This window comes from Suncus etruscus, chromosome 10 (genome assembly GCF_024139225.1).
Source record: "Suncus etruscus isolate mSunEtr1 chromosome 10, mSunEtr1.pri.cur, whole genome shotgun sequence".
Taxonomy (NCBI): Eukaryota; Metazoa; Chordata; class Mammalia; order Eulipotyphla; family Soricidae; genus Suncus; species Suncus etruscus.
The window spans coordinates 6,814,620-6,841,860 of record NC_064857.1 but is presented as its reverse complement, the minus strand read 5'-3'; the positions used below and the strand labels follow the sequence as shown (position 1 = coordinate 6,841,860).

The window sequence follows — 27,241 nt, the reverse complement described above, 5'->3', positions numbered from 1 at the left end:
TTTAGCCTTGGGAGACCCCAAGTCTGATCCCTTAATGGAAGGTATGACACAGGCTAAATCTGCACTATGCAACCTCCATACACCAAAACCAAGTAATGTGAGCAATACAAATAAAAGGGTATTGTCCCTGAAAGCACCCCAAGTATGTAAGCACTATGAGCATAAAATGTGTGCTGTTGGCATCACAGAAAAAGGAACAGAATGGGAAAATATAAGGCATGGCATAGGTTGAAGAATCCCTTGGTCTGAAATCTAACCAACCTTTGCTTGCTTGCCAATTTCCCACCAAGCTGTGCCATACCAACAAAAAAGTATCTGTCGGGGCCGGGCGGTGGCGCTAGAGGTAAGGTGCCTGCCTTGCCTGCACTAGCCTTGGATGGACCGCGGTTCGATCCCCTGATGTCCCATATGGTCCCCCTCGCCAGGAGCGACTTCTGAGCGCATAGCCAGGAGTAACCCCTGAGCGCCACCGGGTGTGGCCCAAAAACCAAAAAAAAAAAAGTATCTGTCAAAGCCACTGGCTGAAGCAATAGGACAGCACGTAGAGCTCTTGCCTTGCATGCAGCCAGCCCAGGTTCAATGCACTGCATCCCATATGGTTCCGTGAGACTTCCAAAAAGGGCTCCCAGAGCAGATCTGGGAGTGAGCCCCAAATACAAACAGATATGGCTCCAAAATTAAGGAAAACATTTTTGGTAATAAATGACACTGGTTCTACAGACTTCTTGTCTATAGAAGCGCTCACCCTCAGCAGAAAAATTCAAACAAGCTCAAGTACTTTATGAATCTATCTTCCAGACCATACTACTACAACCCAGAATAGAAGTCAGTTTGAGAAGCAGAGAGATCTCAAAGATAAAGCACACATTTTGCCTGTAGTAAGTCCCTAGTCTTCCCCAGGCACTACATAGTCACCCCCTAAACCAAGGCCAGGAGTAGCTGCCACACCAAGTGTGTCCTCAAAAACAAACAGGGCCAGAGTGATAGCACAGTAGCAAGGCATTTGCCTTGCATGAAGCTGACCTGGGATGGACCCTGGTTCCATTTCTGACATCCCATATTGTCCCCTGAGCCTGCCAGGACCGATTTCAGAGCACAGAGCCAGGAGTAACCCTTGAGCACCGCTGTATGTGGCCCCCAAAACCAGCATATATAAAAATGAGTCACCTCGGAGGTGAAAGAGAGTGCAAATATAGTTTATGTATCTATATATACGGCAAATGAGTAGGTCATTACTGGTGATCATTGAAGGACCATGTGGTACCAGGAATCAAGCCAGTGGCTCCCTCCTTTTGACAAAGTCCATCTCTCTGGGTCCTACACTACATGCTTAATATTTATGTGTACATGTAAACAGAAAAGAGGAAAAACTCAGTTCAGCTTCTGGTGGGATTTAGTATCTGCATAGGAAAACAAATAAAGTACATGAAGCCCATTTATTTCTTTTTAATTAGGGGCCACTCCCTACAGTGCTTGCACCTTGCTATGCTGAGAGTCACAGGTGTAATAGTGAGTAATGCTTGGAATATGGGAAGGCAGGTGATGCCAGAGATCAAACTCAGAGGCTTGTGCATGCAAGGTATGTGCTTTACCAGTGGAGCCATATCTTGATGGCTTTGCATTATTAAAATGTGTGTCTATGGGCCAGAGTGATAAATAGGACAGTTTGTAGGTCGCTTGCCTACAGATCCAAACCAGGTTCAATCCTCTGCATTCCATGTCTTCCCAAGTACTGCCAGGTATACTTTCTAAGTGCAGAGTTAGGGGTAACTCCTGAGCATTGTCAGACAGGATCCCCAAACCAAAACTTCAAAAAAATAAAATAAAATTTGTATCTCTTCCATTAACATTTTGCTTTCAACATGGCTCATTCGTGCTGCAATGGTTCACAATCAGCATGCCACAGATACCGCACCAAAGAAGGTTAGGGTAAAAATGGTGATTCCAAGAATGTACCATCTATGCTCTTTTTTCTTAATTTTGGTTTGGGGTCCACATCCAGCAGCATTCAGGTATTAAGTCCTGGCTCCTGCATGCAGAATTTACTCCAGTCAGACTGGGATGAACCCAGGTCAGCCACATGCAAGGTAAACGCCCTACCTGCTGTGCTATTGCTCCGGCCACCAAATTACATCCAATAGTCATTCCAATTTGTAATCAGCACCTGAGTCATCTTATTGGATCGCTGACAACCCCCCCCCCCCCCAGGCAGAGCAGGAAGTAAAGCATTCAAGGAAGCAAGCACTTCTGACAGAAGAAACTATATTCTCCAGCAGGGTTTGTTGCTATTGATATTATTTCCCTTTTCTTTAAATGTGACATCCATTATTTTCTATACAGGAATTATAAATCTAATCAACCAAAAAATAAATTATCAAAAATTGTTTTATTTAACAAGAGCACAAGGAAAAGACTGAAGTAGCAACCTGAGTCCAAAACTTTGTCATTTTGCATACCTTCTCCTTAGAAAGGAGAAATAACAAATGAAGATTTAAAGATCACAATGGAAAAGCATATCTTAATATGAAAACAGGGGAGAGGGCAAAGGGAAATGAAAGAGAGAGAGACAGAGAAGAGAGAACTACTAAGAAACCAAATCACAATCAAGACAGCCTCAAAGAAGTCTGCAATAATACAAGGAACTACTTTGTTGTCTCTGAAGTCTCAAAAACAAAACACTCAGTGCCAACAATTCCCAGGGAACCGGAAGAACAATCCGGTGAGTATCTTTAGAAACTGCAAGAGCAGATATTTCGTGGGGTAGGAACCAGCAGTGAAGTTTCCAGGACAATGGCCCCAGATGGCAAGTCTTCTGTTTCCCTAATTCCATGGCTAGTAAGCAGACAGCCACAAAAAGTCCAAAACCGCTTCCCAATCACGAAAGTGTCAAGCAGAATCACACAACATTTGTGTTAACACTCAACTTTTTCTCAGTACGGTTATCATCATTCATCTGTGCTTTTGCTCAAGTCCACTAACTTGAAAGAGAGCTGGCTACAAGAGGTATTAACTGTCTGGAACCCATAACTCAGGACTCTATTTTTATTTTTAAATGTTGCAGACTTTTAAAGAGATTCTTGCCAAGTGATAGCATACTTAGTTTAGATTTGCTCTTTTCCTAAAGTTAGCAATCACCGTTTTTTTTTAATGTGTCAATGAGTATGGATTCTTCTTTAAAAAAAAAAAAATACAGCATCATCATCTAAGTTAACTTCTAAAACAAAAACCAAATAAATTAGAAGAAATAATAATGGCATGAGCATTTTTTTTCCTCTCTTTAGTCAACAAACTGTTCCGGAAAACACCATATCTAGTTATGATAAACACAAAAATCATGGCATGGCTTTTAATCTTTATCTCCAAGGATTGCTCTGCATCTAACAGATGTATTCTGAAACATGGCAAGAAGTATTGCAACAACAAGAGGGTGGAAAATAAAACTTGATACTTGATCATTTTGATATCTTCAGACCCAAAGTTATCAAACAAGAGTTCCCACCAGCAGGCTGATTGATCCCCACCCAATCCCACACCCCAAGATTCCAAAAACAAGCTTTTCAAATATAGTATACAAACTATCAACAGGCACTAGAAGAAATAAGGAAAAGAGGAAATCTTTACAGTTAACTTTTATTGGGAAAAAAAAACCAGAGATTGATTTTTGGCACGTAAGTAAATTGCAAAATCAAAATATTTATCTGTTCCTTACCTTGACAATATTCAAAGCTCCCTTTTTTCCGGCAGTCACCTATTACTAAACTCAGTGCTCTCCAAGTGTTTCTTTTCACAGATATCATTCTCCACCAATCGCTCTGCTAATTTCCTCTCTCCTTTTCTGACTGGGACAGATATTATGTTCACCAGCCCAGAGATCAATTTTTTCTATTGACAACAACAAAGGGAAAAAAAATGCTTATCACAACCAGTCTACTTGCAAGGTAATACTAGACTAGCTTATAGAAACAGATATACAAATAGTTTCTAAATGTTAAAAGAACCTCCTCCCCCACATCATCCACACTTTCTTCCTTCCTATGAGACATGCTCCAACAGGCTTTCAAAACTCCCATCACCCAACTCCAAGTGGGAATTTGAAAACTTGCTTTCCTTAATCTGCCTTTAAAATAAAGGTACATGAATACGTTCAAAGCATGTATTAGTTTTATCTGTTCTAACTTTAATGAAAAGAATGCACTGCAAATAAAAAGGACCCATTTTTTAATCCCTATAAGCTATGAAATATAACTAACAAATCATATGTGCATAAGGTTGGAAGTCTAGAAATACTAAGCAAAAGAGATTTGTAAAAGCGCTAGATAAATATTATCAATGTTGTATTACCTTTTTTTTATGTTTTCATAATAACCTTTAATGTTTTGTTCACAGTGATCCATAAAGATAGTTTGGATGCCATAGTTTTGTGATACAAGTGATATATTATGTTTGACTCTTAATACAGTGCTCATTATAATAATGTGTTAAATATTTTAAATTAATCTTTTCATTTTACTAAACTTACTGGTATAATCTAATGTATTCCTCCACAGAGATCCTTGGATAAAACATTTGAATGCCCTGGACTCTGGCTACAGTGTTTGGTCATTGAATATGTTATTTACAATGTACTTCTAAATCTTGCTAGTTTTTATTATATCATATATCAAATTTGTTCCCAATTTGCTTTCAAGAAAAGAATCTAGATGTCTGAAACTTATGATACTATACTTCAAGGTGCAGACACCTTTTCCAATGATCATTAATTATATATCACTTAATATTCTAGACTTGAAAAAGAAAGTAAACTACTTCACAAAAACTAGCAAGAATAGTCTGATGTTTAAAAATAAAGACTATTTTATTTTTTTAATTCTTGCTCTGCATATCGCATGCTATAACTGTACTGTGGCAAAAATCAAATTTTTTTCACCTCTCAGAGTAAAAATTTAATATACAGTCTTAGGAAAAATACTAGGTATTTCTTAGTTGGAAATTATTGTGATGCTCAGCCAAGACTAAAGAAATCAAACTGAACTTGGACACATTTAGTTTACTACATAACCTAAAAATTTCATTAACGAATATTAAAGTAACGATTGTTAGTAGGAAATTATCCAGAATACAGAGATATATATATACACACACTATAAAGACTCAAATATTGGGGTGGGGAAACCAAGAAGGAACGAGGAAAAAAAATCTACGTAAGATGTTATAAATATAATTATTTCTGGGAAATGAAAATATGGGTCATTCCCAGCATCATTGCTATTTCCAAAGTTAAAAATATGGGATAACCAAACATTATTAGGAAAAAGAAAACAGATACTTTTTGTAGATTTAATCATGACTTTTGATATTCTGTGCTTCAGTGACCATCAACAAAAGACATCAGAGGGCATGATAAATGTAGACCACACATCTATGAGACTTACTCCACAATCTCCTTTCAACAAATATAGGAAGTAGCACATACAAGTTGCCTGGAACATAATAGCTATGCCTACCCTCGATTGACAGCTCAATTCAGGCTAAAGTTTGAGTTTACTTCCCCAAACTACTCAGTTTTGAGGTCCATCAAGTTATTATGTATATAAACGTCCTTCATTTCAAAGGTGAATAGTTCATTTCCTTCCCGAGCTTAAAGCCAAGAGTAAGCCCTGAGCACTGCTGGTGGGTGTGGCTCAAAATAAAAATAAACCAAAAAAAAAAAAAAGTTTGGAGCATATAATCTGCATTCAGAAGACCTGGTTTTGAACCTTGGTGTCATATGCCTCTACCACCACAGCTGGGAGTGACTCCATGAGCACTAAACTGCTAATGCTACTGAACTCTGAGAGGTGAGGCTTCAAAATGTGGGAAAATTTGTCAAAAGCAGGGGTTAAGGTGCTTACCATGCGTTTGGTCAATCTCAGGTTGAGCTTGGTCTTCACAAAGGAACTATCTCTTTCCCCCTCTCTCTCCTCCCTCTATCTCCTTCATCTCTCTCGCCTCTCCCTCTTCCTCTCTCTCTCTCTCCCTATGATACCTGAAAACAGAACAAAGCATAAACCCTAAGTACCTCTAGGTGTGGCCCAGGTACCCCAAAAATCTAAAAACAGGTAGACTTCTCAATTATGAATGATGCCTTTAATATAGAACACATTGTTTCACTTTTTTTTTTTTTTTTTTTTTTTGGTTTTTGGGCCACACCCAGTAACCCTCAGGGGTTACTCCTGGCTATGCGCTCAGAAGTTGCTCCTGGCTTGGGGGACCATATGGGACACCGGGGGATCGAACCGCGGTCCGTCCAAGGCTAGCGCTGGCAAGGCAGGCACCTTACCTTTAGCGCCACCGCCCGGCCCCCCATTGTTTCACTTTTTAACTTCAGTTTTCCTCAGCATTATTCTGAAGTGTATAAAGAAAGTAAACTGGAAGATGGTGTTACATTTTAAATATACAGGCCTATACATTCTTTTTTTTTTTTTTTTTTTTTGGTTTTTCAGGCCACACCTGTTTGATGCTCAGGGGTTATTCCTGCCTACGCACTCAGAAATTGCCCCTGGCTTGGGGGGACCATATGGGATGCCGGGGATCGAACTATGGTCCTTTCCTTGGCTAGCGCTTGCAAGGCAAACACCTTACCTCTAGCGCCACCTCGCCGGCCCCAGGCTTATAAATTCTGAAATGTTAATATGATATAAAAAAAATTTCAAACAATGCCCCAGGAAAACCAAGGATGGATGATTCAGGAGGATTTTTCCCGATAACTGTATTTTAAACATATTAAAATGCAATTCATAAGATTACTTGGAAAAAATAACATGAAATTTGGATTTTTCAAAATAATGCTGCTGGAATATTTCCGTCTGTCCTTCACGCATCCAGCATATATAAAGGTATTTTAATATAATATTAATGAGAAATGACAATAAACACTATGAAAATTATATCTACACTTTTGTGACAGTTAATTTTACACTATGCATCTGAAGCAAATGATGGTAAAATCTATATTTGAAAACCACTTTGTTCAGTTTCTCAGTGTTCAACTTTATAAAACCTTGTAAGAAGAACATACACTGAGAACATTGAAGCTTAGCTCGACCAAGAGTAGAATGCCTCAACAATTTGTACTTCTACAAGAGAGTTATTAAAGAGTCTCAACATGTTGTATTACCATGGAAATCATGGAAAACATCCATTCCCAAACAAATATTACTTTTTCTCAATGGTATGAAGTAATGAAAACCACATGTGTAAGTCTGCAATCCGTGCGGTAGTTCAAGCTGTAGCTAATAGAAAATACAGAAAGTGAACCCTGCTATATAAAGGATTCTTGTTACAAAAATATAATGTGAAAACCAGATGTAGACAGAAAAACCTTCATCACAGATGGGAATGTAATCAACTGGCATACAGAATACTTTTTGATCAATCTCAACCATATGTGCAATGTATTTATTTTCCAAGGAATGCAATAACTGGAGAGAACCTCCTATTCAAATTCAGTTAACCTCATATTTATAATGCTTTTATCTTACTCCTCCATTCCTTCCATGTGCACACGGAGCCAAAGTTTTAAAAGGAAGAGTCACTGGCCTTGGCAAATCACTCTTGTATCAGTTTATCTTTCAAAAATTTAATAGGATGTAAAGACTACACACATCAGAATTAAGCTCCAAAGAGATCAAGTATAGTTCCCCAATGCTGTGTTTCTCAATCTCTTGCCAGGAATCCCTTCACTGCCCAAACATTTCTCTAGAGAATGATAAGAGTGTTTGGGGCAATTTTCTGTTAGCAAATAATATATAATTATTCTAGAAATAGGTAGCTGCATTCTTCTTGATCTATCACTCTGGATTGAACCAAAAACCTCACCTCTTTCCTTTCATTAAAAACATTTGCTTTTAAAGAGACTTTCTTGGCATTGATTAAAAAAAAAAAAAAAAACAATCTGTGTCTTTTTTGCAAAGGAAATAACCACAAAAGAAACTCGCTTGATCCAATATGACTTAGGAGGCAATGTTCCCTTTCACTGGATCGAAGCGACTATTGTCAGGCCATCTCCATATTCCATTTGGAGGACGAGCAGTTCTCTTGTATTCTTCAGATTTGTAGTGAGTCAAAAATCATGAGCCCCTCATTTCAGGACTCCATTCAGCTTCCAGCAGGAAGTGCTTGGGCCATAGTATTTTATAGGTGGCCTTTGTCAGAGTTTGCATGAATTAAGCTTCAATATTTCAAGTTTCCTGAAGATGCCATGATTTACACCTACCAAGACTTCAAACTATTTATCTTCCCTATATGCACAGAAAACACTCCTCACCTCGCCATGTTCTGGCAATGAGAAAACATCCTCCCGCACCTTTCAATCTCAGCTCTAACACATCTTTTGAGGGTGTTTGGTTTTTGTTGGTTTTTTTTTTTTTTTTTTTTTTTTTTTTTTGGGGCCACACCCGTTTGACGCTCAGGGGTTACTCCTGGCTATGCGCTCAGAAATCGCCCCTGGCTTGGGGGGACCATATGGGACGCCGGGGGATCGAACCGAGGTCCGTCCTATGCAAGCGCTTGCAAGGTAGACACCTTACCTCTAGCGCCACCTTCCCGGCCCCTAGGGTGTTTGTTTTTAAGTTTGGGGGTCATACCTGGCAGAATTTAAGGGTGATTACTGGCTGAGAGGTCACTCATGGTTAAAAGGGATCAAAACCAGGCTTCCAGTATGCAAAGCTGGTTTCAAGGATGCCACTTTTCTCAAGGGAGAAACCCCACCAAATACATCCTTTCATTATGACCACAGAGCCAACAGCTTCCCACAGACTACTGCATAGCTGGTTCCTCCTCAATTTTAGTTTCATTTGACTGTCACCTACTCAGAGATGATCATCCCAACCACATAAGATAAAAGCATCACCTCCATTGTCGAGCCTCCCGCCCCCATTCTTGCTAATTCTGGGGGCGACACAGCCAGCAGTAAGTATTCAAGGGTTACTCATGGTTCTACACTCTGGAGTTACCGCTGATCATGTACAGAGAACTTTATCACTGGAAACTTGGATGATCAAATCCAGGTTAGCTGTATACAAGATAGACACTCTACCCACTGTACTATAAACTCTGGCCCTCATCTTTGCTCTATTTAACATTATTAATTCTTTTTTGGGGGGATTTTTGGGACACACGCAGCAGCACTCAGGGGTTATTCCGAGCTCTGTGCTCAGAAATCACTCCTGGCAGGCTCTGGGGACCATATAGGATGCCAGGATTCGAACCACTATCTGTCCAGAATTGTCTACATGCATGGCAAATGCCCTACCCCTGTGCTATCTCTCTGGCCCCTTTCACATTCTATTTTAAAAAGCTTTTTGGTATTTATAACACTATGTAGAACATCTTATTATTTGGCTTCCTCTGTCCTATTCCTTAACTCTGAGCTGTGAGAGCAAAGGCCTTTCCTGTCTATGTTTTCTAACCACTATAATTAGGAAAATTCACTCTTCTTTTATTGCAATGGGTTCCAATCTCTTGGAGGACTAGGATTCAAAGCCAGAACCAGTCCCATGCTTTACCACTTGAACCACAGTCCCAGGTCCTAGCCTACACATTTTGTATATTGTAATATCCCAATAAAAATATGAAAGCTAATTCATTCCACCTAAATGGCATCCCGTCCAGGCACAACTCAATACCTGTGGCCTTCACACATCTTTCCTCAACACACTTGAGACTTCTGAACATTATTTCCTCTTCATTCAATACAGCATTGATGGTCTATATCAGGACATGCCATCATTAGCTGCCCCCTATTATTCCTCTGAGACCACTTTTCTTTCTACAATATATTCATGAGCAAGGGAGGGGATTACCAGGGCATCAGGATTGTGACCTCAGACTTCCTACCTATTTCTTTTGTGTTTAATGTCTTTTGTTTTGGGGTCATAGCTGGCTGTACTCTGGCCACGCTCCTGACTGAGCTAATGGATCATTCCTCATAAAGGGGATGGGGATCTTAGGGAGTTTGGGGAATCTAATCCATGTAGATGCTTGAAAGGCAGTGCCCTACCTCTTGTAAAGCTCAGTGATTTATAGGAGAGCTGAATTCCATCTCTACCCTCTGCACCTCAAAAATTAGACACCCCTTGAAGAACCTTAATCTACGTTCACAGTATATTCTGAAAATGCTCTCTAGTTATTTTTATGCATGGCCTTATTATTCAAGTATGTTCAACAGCCAGTGACTAGAACAGAGCCTGGCATACAGACAGTGTTGAATCAACCTGGGGTGAGAGAACAAAGAAAAAATGTCAATCACATATTATCTAGCCCTACTTCAGGCTATTTCATCTCACTGTAATAAAGTCCTGGTTTTAGGGACCAAAGAGATAGCACAGCGATAGCAGTGTTGCCTTGAATGCTGTAGATTCAGGCAAAAGTGGGTTTGATTCCTGGCTTCCCCAAGCCTGCCAGAAGCAATTTCTGAGCACAGAGCCAGGAGTAACCCCTGAGCACCGCTGAGTATGGCCCAAACCCCCCCCCCAAAAGTACTAGTTTTATTCCTTCAAATACTATTTGAAAGAAAAAATCAGAAGGGGGTCCAGTGAATGATAATATAGCAGTTAAGGCACTTGAGCCTTGTATATGGCCAACCCAGATTCAATCTGAGGCCTATATAGCTCCAGAGCCTATCCAAAGTCATTTCTGAGGGCAGTAGTAGTTCCTGGGATTCATTACATGTGGCCCAAAGCCACACACACAAAAAATAAATAAGTAAATAAAAATATTTTTAAAAAGCTAGGATTTATGTATAGACAAATAGTACAATCTGAATAAGTAACACAATTTAAAATAGTAGGGGTGCTGGGGACATAGTACAGTAGGCAGGATGCTTGTCTATACACAGCTTACTTTAATTCCTAGCATCTCATAAGGTTCCCCCAAGCACTGCCAGGAATAATTCCTGAGTGCAGAGCAAGGAGTTATTCATAAGCATCACCAGGTGTGGCTCCCGAAACAAAAATAAACAAATACAATAGTAGTATCTCTTCTGTGACTACTAACATCTTTAAAAACTAAAATATCTGGGCCAGAGAGATAGCACAGAGGTAGGACATTTGCCTTGCATGCAGCCAAACCAGGAAGGACACAGTTCGATTCCAGGCATCCTATATGGTCCCCCAGCCTACCCAGGTTGATTTCTGAGTGCAGAGCCAGGAGTAGCCCCTGAGCACCACTGGGTGTGGCCCCCAAATCAATCAATCAATACATAAAGTTTAAAAAAAATTAAAAAAAAAATATCCTAAGATGACCATAGCCTACATGCACTCGCCAGTTGAAAGTCAAATTCTACCACACTTGTGCTCTAGCTGAATTGGAACCCCTCCCTGTTCTTACCTATTCTGACCTTAGACATTCCCTAATCTCTCTAAATTTCAGATTTTATCCATAAAGTAGAATAATACCAAAATTACCAAGTTAACAGGAAAATGAGAATTCTTATAAAACTCTCATCTTAATAACTCAGTGCAAGTTTTTTAGCCACATATTTGCTTATATTATTTGATAGTGGAAAGTGCCTATTTCAACAGTAACTCAAGCATCAGAATAAATGCATTAGAAGTCTATTCTGAAATGATGTAATATAATCATAATTTTTTTCCCTTTGTAAAAGTCACTTCTATGACTGAAAAAGCGTTTAGGATCAGTCAACAAGAAGTAAGCTACGGGTCCTCAAACATTTTACACTGACAAAGAAAAGTATACCACAAAGTAATGTTTTGTGACTTAAAATATTTCTCCTCATCTAACTTCATCTGTGGACGATTATCTCTAGGGAATAAGAGAAGAGAGAACCAATTATTTCCAAAGACTGGTTTTTCCAAATAAAGGCATCTGTTCAAGGCTGGCAACTTTCACATGAAAGAAAAACAAAACTTTGAAAGTATTTGCATTCATGGCTGATGGTCATACAACTCAAAACAAAAGAGGTACAATTGTTCAGCCACAAATGTGGTCTAGAAGCTGCTGGTTCTTACCAGCAGATATTTATCGTCCTTTCTTCTCTCTTTTCTCCCTTCCTCCCTGCCTCATAAGCTTCCAAAATTGTGGTATTCTTTTATACTCCAAAACCCAGTGGTTTTTGGCAAGTCTGTAGACCATCACCAATCCACAGAGTCAAGAGGAGGCTAAAAACTACTGCTGTAAACAGTTAACTTTTCTAAATCCTGCAAGTTGTACATTTTAACTTGTGTCTAATTTCCACCTGCCATCTGTGTCGTTGGCCCAGCTCATGCAGAAAATTCCAAGCTATTGATCGTTCGATACTGTCATCCCTAGAGGAACACCCCAATTTAACAGACTGAACTTTTAACATGAGCTCACTAAACTTTCTGCCATTGTATTCATGACTTCATTGGTGATACAATAATTTTCACAAAAGAGCTTGCTACTGTACTTTTGTCTTTTTTCTCCCTCTTCTTTTTTTTAAATTAACTTTGTTAACATTTATCTGGATAAATGTTTTCATGTCAATTATGTCGATTATGCAATGCATCTTCTTAAAGTAAATTTTTTAAAAAAGAAAAATAATAATTTCAAGCTAGCTGACTTAAAACTTACAAAATAAGGGGCTGGAGAGATAACAAGGAGGTAGAGCGTTTACCTTGCACGCAGAAGGACAAATCTCAGCATCCCATATGGTCCCCCAACCCTACCAGGAGCAATTTCTGAGCACAGAGCCAGGAGTAACCCTGAGCGCTGCTGGGAGTGACCCAAAAAGGAAAAAAAAAAACAACAACTTACAAAACAAGAGGATTGAGTTGCAACTTGGACTCTTGGAGTAAGAAAATCTAAATTCAGGGGATGAATGCTACAATGGGTAGGATTCTTGCCTTGCACTCAACTCAATCTACACAAGGGGCCGGAGAGATAGCACGCAATAGGGCATTTGCCTTGCACTCAACCCAGGAGGGACTCAGGTTCAATTCCCTGGTATCCCATATGGTTCCCTAAGCCTGCCAGAAGTGATTTCTGAGCACAGAGCCAGGAGTAACCCCTGAGTGTTGCCAGTTGTGGCCCCAAACCAAGAAAACAAACAAACAGAAAACAAATGTCTAAACAGTATTCTGTTTCTAGTTTTAGGGAGCTCATTCTTTAAAAATCTTATTTGTGGATTACTCCTCAAGTGTATGTTCTCCCTTAAACACATTATCTCATTAACTGTTTCTAGCTGTTTTCCTCTGCCCTTTCTGGAGAAACCAGTGTCCTCTCCTAAATATGAACTTCCTCTTCTCTCCCCTCACACATTTCAAAACAAATGTCAGCAACTATTTTGCTTCCATTACTTATTAATGAGAGACACGGTACCTATAATATTTTCTGATATTAAGCCAATATTTTCTTTCTTAGGATAAAACTCTGTACTTAGTTTGAAATCATATAGCAATCAATCATCATAAAGTGATGCTGTTGATTTATATTCTAAGAATTCTGTTTGTCATTTCTTTTAAGTTTTGTTGGATCAAGTAATATGGAATAAATCTGTAGCATACCTGCCCAGGGGCAGGCTGGTATGGGAGGGATCCTGGGGACATTGGTAGAGGGAAGGAGACAATGATAATGGGATTTGTGTTAAAACAAAGTATGTCTGAAACAACTATCTCATGAACAACTTTGTAAAATATGGTGTCTTAAAAAATGTTTATAAAAAATAAAAGGAATTCAGGCATAATGGGTAGAGTACTTGTCTTGCATATGGCTGACCCAAGCATGCCATATGGCCCCCACACTTTTGTTAGGAGTAATTTCACAGCCAGGATTAACCCTTGAGTGCTGCTGGATGTAGCACCAAGCTTAACAAATATAAATCAAATGTTTTATGAAAATCCCATGATCCAATTTATAAAGTAATGAAAGCATGGGAGAAGCTCTGGTAGGGATGGGGAAAGGACTCAGGGTAGGGTATGGAACAAGTTCCATGTAGAAATCAATGTTAAATATTGATAAGGTCAGAAGGCATAGAAAATCTCTATGATCACCTGGCATCAAAAGGAACCTGATTCTTCTCCATTAAGTATTTACTGAATGACTGTTAACTAGGGAGAAATGGCTGAGGGAGATTATTTACCTTCTAGAAAAGAAAGGCAAAGAGTTCCAGAATGGCCAACTCAGATGTTAAGAACAAGGAAGCTTTTCCTGAAGGTAAGAAACTTCTCACCTCCTGAAATTTTCACATCTATTTTCTTAGATTGAACCAATACTACCCAGATAAACATTATTTCCAAATGAAAAAGGGAAGCAGGAGATTTGACAAGTGGCAAAGCCCTTGAAAGACAGATGACCCCTCTCCATTGACACTTGAACGACTGCCTCTACAGAGCAGATGCCATCCAGTTGATCAAGAACAAGCCTTATATGTATGATGCTCTGGGTCGAAGGCCCAGAAGAGAGTAGCAAATAGCATTGTCCATCCCCATTAACCCCAGGACCAGTCAACCCCAGCCTTGCTGCAATCTCCACAGTGAATGTAAAAGTAAGCCTTGTGGAAACACATCAATGGACAGAAAAAAATATATTTGGGGGAGGGAGGATTGGGCCATATCCAGCAGTGCTCAGATTTTACTCCAGAATCTCTCTCAGGGAATCACTCCTTGAGGATCTCAGGGAATTACATATGGCACGAGATCAAACTCAAGTTCGCCATATGAAAGTTATGCTTATATTCTACTTCCATGAGTAGAATTTCATGAAAATTTTAGTGTGAAAATATAACTATATTTATTGTCTTGCTGTGTTTTCATTGACTAATACTTTCATTATAATTCCATCTCTATACAAATAAGTGTCATTCTTAGTAAAAATTAGATTGGATTTCATGCTAAACTTTCTTGTATACCTATGATTTTTTAAGCAAAATAAATTGATATAGGAATTATGAGTAAAAACAAAGATAAGAACCCCATAAAGAAATTATGCACCCCAATTCCAGATGCAGTCCATTCTAGAGTGGAATGACAATCAATTATGAACATGGCTTTAAAAAAGATAAAATTTAAATGTACTACAGGTTATTAACCCAGAGTCAAGAGTAACTCCCAATCACCTAAAGACAAAGATCAAAATAGAAAAAATAAGAAAAAGAGAAATGAATAGTTATCAGATTCTTAATTAAATATTGTGATTAATTAAATAATACATAAATATTTAATATTTATTTAATTTATCATAAATTTGGTTTATATTATTAAATTTATTAAAATAATACATATTTAACATTTAAAATTATTGTTTAATGATTATTAAATTGATTTAATTAGTTAAATGATTAAATGGACTGAAGTGAGAAAATCTGAGCTAATACCCAATGGCTATACCCTAAAAGTACCAGAGTAGAAAAATTTCATTATTATTATTATTATTATTTTTTTTTTGGTTTTTGGACCACATCCGTTTGATGCTCAGGGGTTACTCCTGGCTATGCGCTTAGAAATCACTCCTGGCTTGGGGGTACCATATGGGATGCCGAGGATTGAACTGCTGTCCGTCCTACGCTAGCGCTTGCAAGGCAGACACTTTACCTCTAGCGCCACCTTCCCGGCCCCAGATTTCACTATTATTAATGTTATTTTTAAACTCCTTTAAATGGGAAAATAACTGCAAACTATTTTCATTGATTTACTTTTTATTAGGGTCTAATATCATTTTACATTACTTTTACTTGCCCAGAGTGATTCAATATTTTAAGATAGTGAAAAATGATTGTAATAAGAAGTCTCTTTAGCATCCAGCATAATGCAAAATTACAAGTTTTTCCCCTTTATGATACAAAAAATGTAATCAGTATAATCAAAGATGCAAGTAATGTAATCCAATGAAGTCCTTAGTGCTCATAAAAACATAAAAGGCATTCTCTTTTTTTCCAATAATAGGCCTCTTTTAAAACAACACGTGTCCTAAATTCAGTCACTGTAATCAATTTTTGTTCTCTTAACATATATTTGAGAAACAGCATTAATGAAATAGCATTTGCTATATAGATCATGCTTGAAGTAATGAAGGAGCGTGAAGGTCAGAACCCTTCAGAATAGCTACACACACACACACACACACACACACACACACACACACACACACACACACACACACACACACACACACACACAGTGCAAGCTCAGCCTGGGATACCCTAGGTTGAAAGCAATGCTTCTGCTCTCTGATCTCAGTCTTTCTGACTCACCGTAATATTAGAATGGTAAGCAGTTTCCATAAACTATCCCACAAAGTCCAATGTTTGAAAACTATCCAATAGGCCCAACTGAGAAATATAGGGCCAGTTCCACTCCACTTGACCTCTTGGAATTCTCCCACGGGGACCATCATATATCTGAAAAATAGTAGGACCACTCACGATGGCTTTAAGTCCACCCATGCAGGTCACCAAAGAGAGCACAGAAATAAATCTCTTAGGTCACCACCATTCTGTAACCCCAACCAACCCGAGCATGACATCTCCAAAGTAACTAAACTAAGAAACCCAGGGCAGGGACAGAAAGATGAGCTCAGAGGCTTCAGAAGAATCATATAAACCTGTATGTATATCTGAGGAGCAGGGAGGAAAGCTTCCCCCCCTACACACACACTCACACACACACACATATCCTCAGTGGTTCCCACGTTCTGGTGAGCTAAATACACTGGACTGTCAACCCCTCCTTCCCTGATTCCGACAGCATAGCCAAGTTCAATTGCATTTCCTTTGCAATGCCTCTTGTCTTGGTCTTTCCTTCTTGGTTCCCATGTTCTCAACAGTATCTTGAATCTCAAGTTCAGTGGCCAGCCTCTGAAGCTTCAGTCCCCTGCTAGTTCAACCATCTGAACCATCACAGTCACACCTCCTTCCAAGAAACACTTCAATAGCATCTATGATGTCCCTGTTACGAGCTTTTCTATTTTTACTTTGGTCTTCTAAGACCTGTTTTGCCAAGGCATCTGTTCAAAAGAAATTCAATCCGAAAATTGAATAGAGAGCCATTTGCTATCATAGTAATATCTATTCTGGTTTGGCAAAGAGTCTGAACCCAGCCTGGGCCCACTTCATGTACATACCCAACTCTGGATCAGTCCTAAACGAAAATTTTCAAAACATTTCCCTTATGCGGAAGATAAATCTTCAATCAAAACCCATGCTATTTGAACATTTATGATCTTTCTACTTATTTCTTTAAAAAAAAATCTCCCAGAGTTAGGGTGCTTTCCTTGTATATGGCCAACCTGAGTTCTATCCCCAGCATGTCATCTGATCCCCTGACCACTGGCAGAAGTAATTCCTGAGTGCAAAGCCAGGAGTGACCCCTGTGCACTGTTAGGTGTGGCCCAAAAACAACAACAAAAAAATACTAATAAATCTACATTTGTTTATTTATTCACTTGCTATCTTCATCCACCCAAACACAATACTTTGGTCTTCATATATAGGCTATAGCACCACCCATTCCTTCCTAATAACTGTCCAAAAGTCTGTGGCAATAACTGCCTTGTAAAATCCGACCTGTCACAAGACAAACTAAAATTCCAACTTGCTTTCACCTCTATCAAGTTCCACCATCTTTTTAGCTTTTGTAGTTGTCCTGAGCTGGTACAATGTTTGGGGAGAGGCTATTTTTTGGTGCCTGTTTGAGCACATATATTTTTACATGTAGGCAGTATTAACTATTTACTCATTTCCTAGTTTTATAATAAAAAAAGTGTTAGTGTCCTTCTAGTAACTCTAAAAGATGTGATCATGATGACTAACAAAGCATTTGTCATTTTTTAAAAGCAGACCAGTCAAGGGCTGGAGCGGTGGCACAGTGGTAGGGCATTTGCCTTGCATGTGGCTGACCCAGGATTGACCCAGGTTCTATCCCCAGTGTCCCATATGATCCCTCAAAGAAAGGAGCAATTTCTAAGTGCATAGCTGGGACTAATTCCTGAGCATAACTGGGTGTGGCCCAAAAAACTCAAAAACAAACAAATAAAATAAAAGCAAACCAAAGGGCCAGGGAGACAACTCAAAGGACTGAAGCATGTGCTGGAGGTTCAGGTTCAGGTTCTATCACAGCACCAGATGATTCCCAGAGGCCTTTTAGAAGTGACCCTAGAACAAAGCCAAAAGTAGCCTCTAGCACTTCAGGGTGTAGCTACCCCATTCCCTCCACCCAAAAATAAATAAGAAAAATAAAAATAGTCCATTCAAACTAGAGTCAGGGCAGGGCAATAGCACAGCAGGGAAGTCATTTGCCTTGCAAATGGCTGACCCAGATTCAATCCCCAGCATCCCATAAGGTACCCTGATCCTTCCAGGAGTAATTCCTGAGTGCAGAGCCAGGAGTTACCACTGTACACAGATGGGTATAGCCAAAAATAACCACACACACAAAACAAACAAGCAAACAGATGTATATAGAACTAGTTAAATAAAGTTTAATGGCTTGTTCATTTGATTTTCCTCATTTATCTTTCCTTCTGAGATTTTAAATCTGCTTCCTTCATCCTATACAAAACTTGGTCTGGACAGTCAGTGAAGGGTGATGTCATCTACTTTTTTGTTAGGTCACAAGTATGTAATGTCCACATTTGTTCCTCATCAGAGGTCAAATGTGGTGGCCCTTAGCTGTAAATAAATCTAGTTATGGGGTGAGAATGAAAATGTGTAACAGGTAAGGGTTTGGGGAGTCAAGAATACTTGTCTGACATGGGATAAAAGTTACAGTCACTTTAAAAGAACACTTTCACAGGAAAGAAGGATTACTATGTCAGTCTGATAAACACCACAATTCCAGTCCCAATATCATCTGCTGTTCTACCCAGCTGTGTTTGTTCATCACTTGTGTACATAACATATGCATAGATTTAGCAAATAAACTCGCAGTCTTTCATGACCTGGCTCACTTCTTCCCATATCCTGAGGTAAGCAAATGGAGCACAGAATAGCCAGCTTTCACGAAACAGACCCATTAGCCTTTCAAGACTGAACTGAGAACACAAATGGCACCAGGCTTACAATAAAGTCCACTGCGGGGATACAGACTCCAGTTCTGATCACTGTTTGCCAAACAGGGTAGGCACCCAAGTGCTCTCTCTACCATGCTGTTGTGCTTGCTTCATGACATTGCCACACCAAGTCCACATCTGCAGATACTAACATCTGGCTGCATTCCTAACAGCATTTTTGTCTCCTGCCTGAAGGGCATCTGGTGGTGTGCCCACAAGGCCAAACAGCAGAGAAAAATCCCTGGTACTCTTTGGTATGACTTCTTCCAGCTGCCCATTTGCTCTGCTGGTGGTCTAATCTATTAGATTGGCCACATCCGGTCATTCCCAAGCTGACAATGTTTGCTCTCAGTTTCTGAGTAGTCACCCAGCCTATGAACTTCTTGAGTCTCAATGCTGTTCAATCTCATAGAAATATTTCCTGTTATTTTCTAGGATGTGGCTACTGATAGAATCAAGTCAGCTACCTACCACCTAAAGGCTCATGATGGCATACACACTTTTAAGGCAATGGTCTTTTATGTGGCCAAGAATTGCAATTTGGCCTTCCACTAATCTCCACATGCAATGCCACTTTTTAATTCTGTGAAGCCAAAGGAATCCCAACAGCTTCCCTTTCTAATGGCAGCCAACAGTAACATCACTCCTTCCTAAGCCCTGACAATTGCAAGAACTTCTAATAAACAGGTTTGAAGGGTTCTCCCAGATGCTGAGTACAGGCTCACTCTGATCCAACCAGAAGTGGAGAATCCATTCACAAAGAAATAATGGTGCAAGAAAAGCCAAGCCTGCTTCGTTACTAACAAGTTTACAAATTTGGAACAAACTTCTAGCAATATCTCTAATTTGGTTTTTCCTGAATAAAATGCAAAACACTAAACCAAAGCAATCTTGGTAATAACTGGGCTTTAAAGAACCAGTAGAGGGTTTGTTCTTTAGACAATGCAAGCACGACAGCTTCTCCCACTTTTCACCAAAAGATGACACCTGGCCAAATGATAACATCCCCCTATTCATTTAAATACTTACCATACCTTCTCTAAAAATGGCTGGAAAGATAATTTTCTACATTTCCTAAGTTGACTTAGGAGTCAAACCTTAGACTGGCTAACAGGGACTCAGAGCCCAAACCAGTCACTGCCATGCATGAGCCTCTAGGCCTGCTCTCCTGTTCCAAGCACCAAGTTTATCTGGGGCAGCAAGCACAAGAAAGTAATGACAAAAGTCAATTTCCTTCAGCAAAAGTGACAATCTTTAGTTTCTTTTCTGGGCATAGCACCACAGCCAGATCTGCAATCACCTAACATGCAGAGTGACCCCAGGAAAATGGTCCCTATCCCCAATGCCAACTCTTACCCTGGAGAAGAGTGCAAAGCTGCTCTATAGGGATTCCATTGCTCAGCTCTCTGGAGACTGAAAGTTGCCACCAGTGATTTTGTTTTTCCCTTTTCCTAACCCTGGGAAATTCCTGAGAGCTTAATTCTATAAGTATTTACATAGATTCAGACATATGAGAATTGGGAAATCTAATAATTCTTGTGCCAAAAGTTCATGCTCCCTTCATTTTAGTCCTGAAGGTTTCACCTGGGGGCCAGGATGCACAGCAATTATTCCTTACCCTCTTTATCTACCCCCCCACACACAATTTGGAAATGGAAGTAGAAAGTGAACCCCCTTGGCCTGTAAAAGAGAAAAATCTCACACACACAATCCAAGGAAGGCCAAAATCATAGCACAAAATGTTTAAAAAGTCAAGATGGTAGCAAATCCCTTTCAATTTAAGTGTCAGGAAAGTTAAGCCTAACAGAACTAGACTAAGAAAGGCTGAGATCAAGATATAAATGAATCTACCAGCAGCAGCACAGGACATCCTTAAGGACAAGAGATACTGGGCAAACCCAGTGTCCCTCTGGGACAGACTCAGAGGACTAGCTCAGATCAACAAGGAATCAACAAGGCTGATTTCTCTGGGCTCCAGTGTAATATGGGAAGGTGGTACCCTGGTGAGTGAACAGAACCTAGTCATGGAAAAGATTGAATTAGGAGACCTAGGGGAATACAGACTGGAACACTCTGGTATTATCTATCAGCGATTCTGTCAGCCTGTAGAGCCCACTCTATTCCCTAGGTAGTAGACAAGTAACTTAAAAGGTGAATACATAGAGCAAAGCTGCTAGGAATATTAAGCCATGAGATCAGAGAAAAAAAAAGCTTGATTATTAGAACTCAAGAAAAAAGTTGGTAAGAAACTTAGGAACTATAAAAAAAAAACCTAACTTCTTCATGGCAGGAGGGAGGGGGAACTTGCTATGACAAGACTTAGAAAGCAGGGCTTGAGGTCTCTGCAATGAAGACCATGAGAGCAGGGAAATGATTTAGCTAAAATCAGTGAAGGGAAACATGGGATTCATAAGTAAGATTTTATCATCTGTCAGTTTCTTCCCTCTCTCCCAAGACCAACAACTAGGTGGCAGATCATGAGCCCAGAATATACGCAAAAGGGGCTTTTGCTCAGGTGTGAAAAAAATGAATCTAGTCCATCAGATCTCCTAACACACTTAGAAGTACCCAAACAATGAAAATCTTGACTCTTATGTCTTCCATATTCAACATATATTTAAATGGTCATATTCTCCTAAACACTGACTTAATCTTACATGTCCAACTAATTATTGTGAACATCTCAAATCATTCTGTATTTTTATTTCAAGAGTTAGCTTGTACATATGATTTTAGTCACAGCAATCAATGGAGGGATCAAAGAATAAAAAAGGACTATGCTCAAGGTGTTTGTTATTAGTTTTAAGCAGCATGATCATTTTTAGCATTCCAAGTCTCATGCCTTTGACCCGATCATTTACAGGCCATCACTTTCTGAAGAACTCTGCTACTTGAGTGGGGCACTAGGGACTGGAGAGATAGTACAATGGGTAAGGCATTTTCTTTGCACACAGTCAACCCTGATTCAATCCCTAGTTCTTCATAAGGTCTCACGAGCCTGACAGAAGCAATTCCTGAGTGCTGAGCAAGGGGTAAGTCTTAAACACCAACAAGTGTTGCACAAAAACAAAAAATGGGGAAAGAATAGAACATCACCTCAAAACATAAATATTTTGAAGCAACTTGCAAGCAGCTCCCCTGGGATGCTTCCATAGAAAGACACTGAGGTTTCAGAATTGAATGTGGTGGGGCAGGAGTGATAGTATGACAGAGAGGACATTTGCCTTGCTATGTGGCCAACCCAGCTTCAATTCAATGCATCTCTTTTAGTTCCCTGAGTCCTACAGAAAGTAATTCCTGAGTGTGGAATCAGGAATGATCTCTGGGCATGGCCAGGTATGGCACCAACACAAACAAACCAGGAAGAAAAAAAAACACTGCATGTATAGTTTCAGTACAAAAACCATCAGAAAATCAGGTTATGAGAAAAAGCTGTGAAATAAACTTTCTTACACTTCTCCTGTGATTCAACATCATTTCATGAGAGTGGCAAAGGACAGAAAATATACTCCAGGGCTACCCAGGTTTCTAAAAAAGAAACATGCCAACACCTCATGTGCTTGACTTCCAACAGAAAGCTTAAAAAAATAGTCTTTCTTTCATTGTATACATTTAGGCAATGACAAGTGTACTGGATTTTATTTCTCAAAGTACCTTTGAAAAAAAGGGTGTTTTTAAAAGAAATCGTACATTTGCTAATCTCAAACATGCTCATGTGCCCAGTCTTTGTCTTCCTCTTGATCTAGTCTAGATAGATTTTGGGTTTGTCTGGCCGTTCAAGTGTGAAGACTCAAGCTCCTTAGCTCCTAATTGATCCAAAGCACTGATCATGCCTCACCCTGGAAAAATTACGATAGCCACGAGTCAACCCCACCGCAACTGTAGCCAGAGTCAATACTGAACCTTATCCGAATTTCATCAGTCTTTTCTCCACCTTAATTTTCAGTATCTATTTTAACACGGAGAGCATGGTCTTGCATTTTCTAATGAAAGGAATTGTTTTTATAAGATGCTTTCTAATTTTCTTTCTAATTAATAGTAGGTGATTTTTTTTAAAAAAAGAATGCATTTTTCCTGGAAATGCCACTAGTGAAATGTCTCCAATTTTCTTCTATTGTAGTGCTTTCCCTGTCCATAAAACTTATTTGATTAGCAGTATTATAGAAGCTGAAGCTTTTGTATTCAGGCACTCAAGCATAATTTAATCATTTTATTTAAGCATGAAAAAAATGATTCTGAAAGCGCTGTTAGGTAAAATATCCCTGATTAGTTTAAACTTACATTTGCAGGTATATTAAAGGTGAAATAAATCACAGAAAGCTCAGTATGCAATGGAATAGTGTTAACTTTGTTATAATAGTCAGCAGTAAGTTGAAAAGTATACTAGAGAATGTAATCTTACTGTAAAGAAAATTAAACCAGGTTATTTTAAAATAATTTTTTTGTGTGAGTCCTTTTTAGATTACCAAGATTTTCACCTATGGAAACCTCTTTCATAGTCAAAAAAGATGGAAGTCCTAATTGCATAATACCATTTATCTGCTGAGGGGAAAAAAATGTGCCAATAAATGAAAATGCACATTAGGCAAGAGACTGTCAGAATAGAAAATTGTCTTTTTTATTTTTTCGTTTTGTTTTAAATAACCCACTCACATTAACAAAAGGCTGCAGTAGCTTCCAAATTATAGGTTGTTATTTTTAGTGGAAGTAGTTCAATATTCATATTGGAGCAGATGTAGCAGTTTAACAAAACAGCTCTTCAAATCCTGCACAAATTGAAAACAGGAAAACTGATTGCATTTTCTGTTATCACTTTCCTTTTCTGAATTGACACTTTTGGCCTTCTGAAAATTTACACATGGCTTTCATCTCAACAGCACCTGCTGATCAAATAGAAACCTAACATTTTCATGAAAATGGTATAAAGGACTAGTTTTGTTCTCCAGGCTGCAAAGGTCATCAGTTTCCTATTTGATGGCAATCACTGCTGTGTATCAGGCATATTCATAATAGTTTCATATTTTCATTAAAATGTTTAAATATGCGAAGTCCTTTCTGGTTTATCCCATTATTCACTTTGGGGGGTAAAATTCTCAAGTTTCTTTGACTGGATGGTATCTGCCTACTACTTGGTTTTATTATATAGAAAGACTCTTCAAACCATGCAAAACAGTCAAAGAAGAAGATAATAAGCACTTAGTTTGGCTAGGCATCTACTGAGAATATACATTTATCTCTCCTCTTACTATTAATGCATGCACGGAGGCACAGAATACAGACATTCCATTTCCCTACTGCACCACCCAAAGAAACAGGAAGCAAAAAAATAGTCAAAAGCCTGGCCCCAGATCTGCAGGGCTCTGACAGATTCTTTTAACAGATCTAGATACAGCAGGTGCTTGGCTGCATGTGTTCCCCAGACTGGGGAAGAACAGATGTTACTCAAATACAAGCGAGTAAACATCTAAATGATGTGACCGACCACTCGCTGGAAATACCTCCAGGGAAGGTCAAAGTGAATCTTTAAAATGGGTATTCAATAATAATAAAAAAAAAAGGTGTGAGTTGGGGGCTAGGGTAATTTTCCAATTTTTAAAAAATCAAGCTCTCTATGTATGTTTCTCTGTAGCTCCCAATTCTGGAGAAGAAATGTCAAATGTTGCTAAAATGGGAAAATGTTAGTTAGCTTCCTTGACAAGAGATCTCTGCCCCTTTAGAGGAGTCCAGGTTGTCCATTCCCATTTTGTCTGGCTCATAAGGGGGGGGGGGCTGAAGGTAGAAATGACACCCAGTAATATATGTGCCATCCTGGCCAGTTGGTCTGTGAATTTCAGTGTTTCATCATGCTCACTGAGGCAACAGCAAACCTGAAATGTCAATATGTTCAGTCAATGGAAGTGAAATAATGGGACTCTATTGTCTTGCCCCATCGATCTGCCGCTGTCAACCAGGAAACATGCCCCCTCCCTGGCTTTAAACAAATTTTAATTAGGCTTTTAGTTACTGGATCATATTTACCTACGAAGACACCTCTTTTGATAATGAACCACAAGCAAAAGAATTATTCTTCCCTACTTTTATTTATGTTAAGAACCTAGGTTTTTTTTTTATATAGGAATTCACACACTAGGGAATCCATAAAATGTGTTCCTTTAAAAAAAAATAAATAAACTCTCTGAGGTTGAAAAAGTATTCCCATAGTTAGAATCCAAAGTAGAAAACTATCTAACAGATCTCAATCTGGTTGCAAATCATACCATCAAATCCACCCATGCCATATGACAAGTAGACCTCTTTGCTTTATCTCACTTATTCCAGCACCACTGTGAGCATCCATTCACTCCCAAAACAAATCCCATCAAAAAGAAACACACAAAAAACTAAAACAAACAAACAAAACCATGCACAATCTACTTTCAAAACCTTCTCTCCAGCCAGCCAGTGCTCCATGAGAAAAGAGTCAGAAGAAAACTCCAATTCAGTGAGGGAGGCCAGTGGATAGGGGTGAAGAAGAAATAGGACTCAAGTCCTTCCCATTTCTCCCTAAATTCTCTGGTCCTTTCTCTCTTAAGAAGCCTTAAGATTTAAATCATTAAAAAAAATATAAACAAGAATCAACTAATCAAGTTGTTAAACAGCTTTCTCTAGCCCCTTCCCACCTCAAGGCTTTAGAGTCCAGTCAAGAAATAATCCATTGTTCCCTTCACCCCTTTAAACCTAGCCAAGACCCCGCCAAACTCAACCCAATTAAAGATAAGGCCCTCCGGGTAATCTCACCTCTGTGAGTCCTGTCTGGATAGCAGAGGTGATGGAAGATAGGGACCAGGCCGGGACTGCAGCCTCAGGCTCACCCCAACAACAAAAGCCAGCTTCCTCTTTCTCCCTCTGCTAATCTTTAAATGTAAATTGTCTTCAGCAGCTAAGAGGAGCGACAGATAACATGTTACATCTTCACTTCTCTGGGTCTTATCGACTTCTGCATCATTGGGGGAAAGGGAGAGAGAGAGAGGGGGGAGAGAGCAGCTTCCCTCCCTCTCTCTCTCTCCCTCCCTCCTGCACCCCCCCCAACTCTCCATCTCCCCTCCTTCCTTCCCTCCCTCCCTCCTTGCACACAGATTACCTTCTGGCAAAGGAGTGCAGGAGAGGCAGCGGCAGCCCAGCCGAGGCGGTGCCCAGACCGGGGCTTTGTATTCATTAAACACACATCGGGGCTTATCAGAAGTAAAAGGCTTGTCAGGATGGCACATTGTGTGTGAGTGAGTGTGGCTGTGCGGGAGGGAGAGGAGGGAGCCAGCGTGCATCAGGGCGATTACAATATCAGCAGGGCCCAGATGGAGGCAGGAAAATAAACAGAGGGTGCTGTGTGAGACGGAGCGGGAGAGGGAGGAAAAGTGGGAGAGGGGGGAGGGAGACAGGGAGGTGGAGAGAAAGGGGGAGAGAGACAGAGACAGAGAGAGACAGAGAAACAGAGACTTTATTAAAAGAAGCTATGATAGCATTGAGAGACAGATAGACAGAGAAAAACAGAGTTCATTAAAATAACCTATGATAGCATTGAGAGAGACACACAGAGAGAAATAGTTTATTATAATAACCTATAATAGCACTGAGAGAGACAGAGACACAGAGAGTTTATTATAATAACCTATGATAGCATTGAGAGACAGAGAGAGTTTATTAAAATAACCTATGGTAACACTGAGACAGAGAAACCTATAATAGCATTGAGAGAGACAGAGTTTATTATAACAACCTATGATAGCACTGAGAGACAGAGAGAAAGAGATTATTTTAAAAAATGTATAATAGCATTGAGAGAGACAGAGACAGAGAGACACAGAGAAAGACAGAGAAATAATTTATTAAAATAGCCCATGATACCATTGAGAAAGATACACAGAGAAAAAAGAGGAAAAGATTGGGGGGAAAAAACACTGGTGGGAAGAGAAAAGACATAAAGCTGGAAAAGGGGAAGGGGGAATGAAGTCCCTAGGCTAGACAAGTTAGAGAAAACCTGGGCTGGGGTCGCCTGTAAATCCCCAGATTTTGAGTTGTAGGAGGAAAACAAATGAAGACAGATTTAGCAAGTGGTCCTTCCCGTCTTGGCCCAGGACTAACCTAGAACCTTGGGGAGTCCGTCAAGGTTAGAAGGGACATTAAGAGCCCTCTGGGGCAAAGCACAGCCTCGGGACAGGATTTACTATCTTACAGCCACAATTTGCAAAACAAACCCAAAGGA

General features: G+C 39.5%; 1 protein-coding gene across 3 annotated transcripts in view; it reads right to left on the bottom strand.

The window, feature by feature from the left end:
* The window catches only part of RUNX1T1 (RUNX1 partner transcriptional co-repressor 1), a 177,147-nt gene that overhangs the window by 142,459 nt on the left and 7,447 nt on the right, over positions 1 to 27,241 (bottom strand). The window contains exon 2 of one of the 3 annotated variants that reach the window (XM_049782119.1): positions 3,710 to 3,882. The exons of 1 other annotated variant lie outside the window; for it this stretch is intronic. In XM_049782119.1, the coding sequence (XP_049638076.1) occupies positions 3,710 to 3,797 (88 nt within the window). In that variant the 5' untranslated portion in view covers positions 3,798 to 3,882. Of the gene's footprint in view, positions 1 to 3,709; positions 3,883 to 25,779; positions 25,891 to 27,241 lie in introns of those variants that run through there. One more of the 3 variants, XM_049782121.1, reaches the window with a different exon arrangement.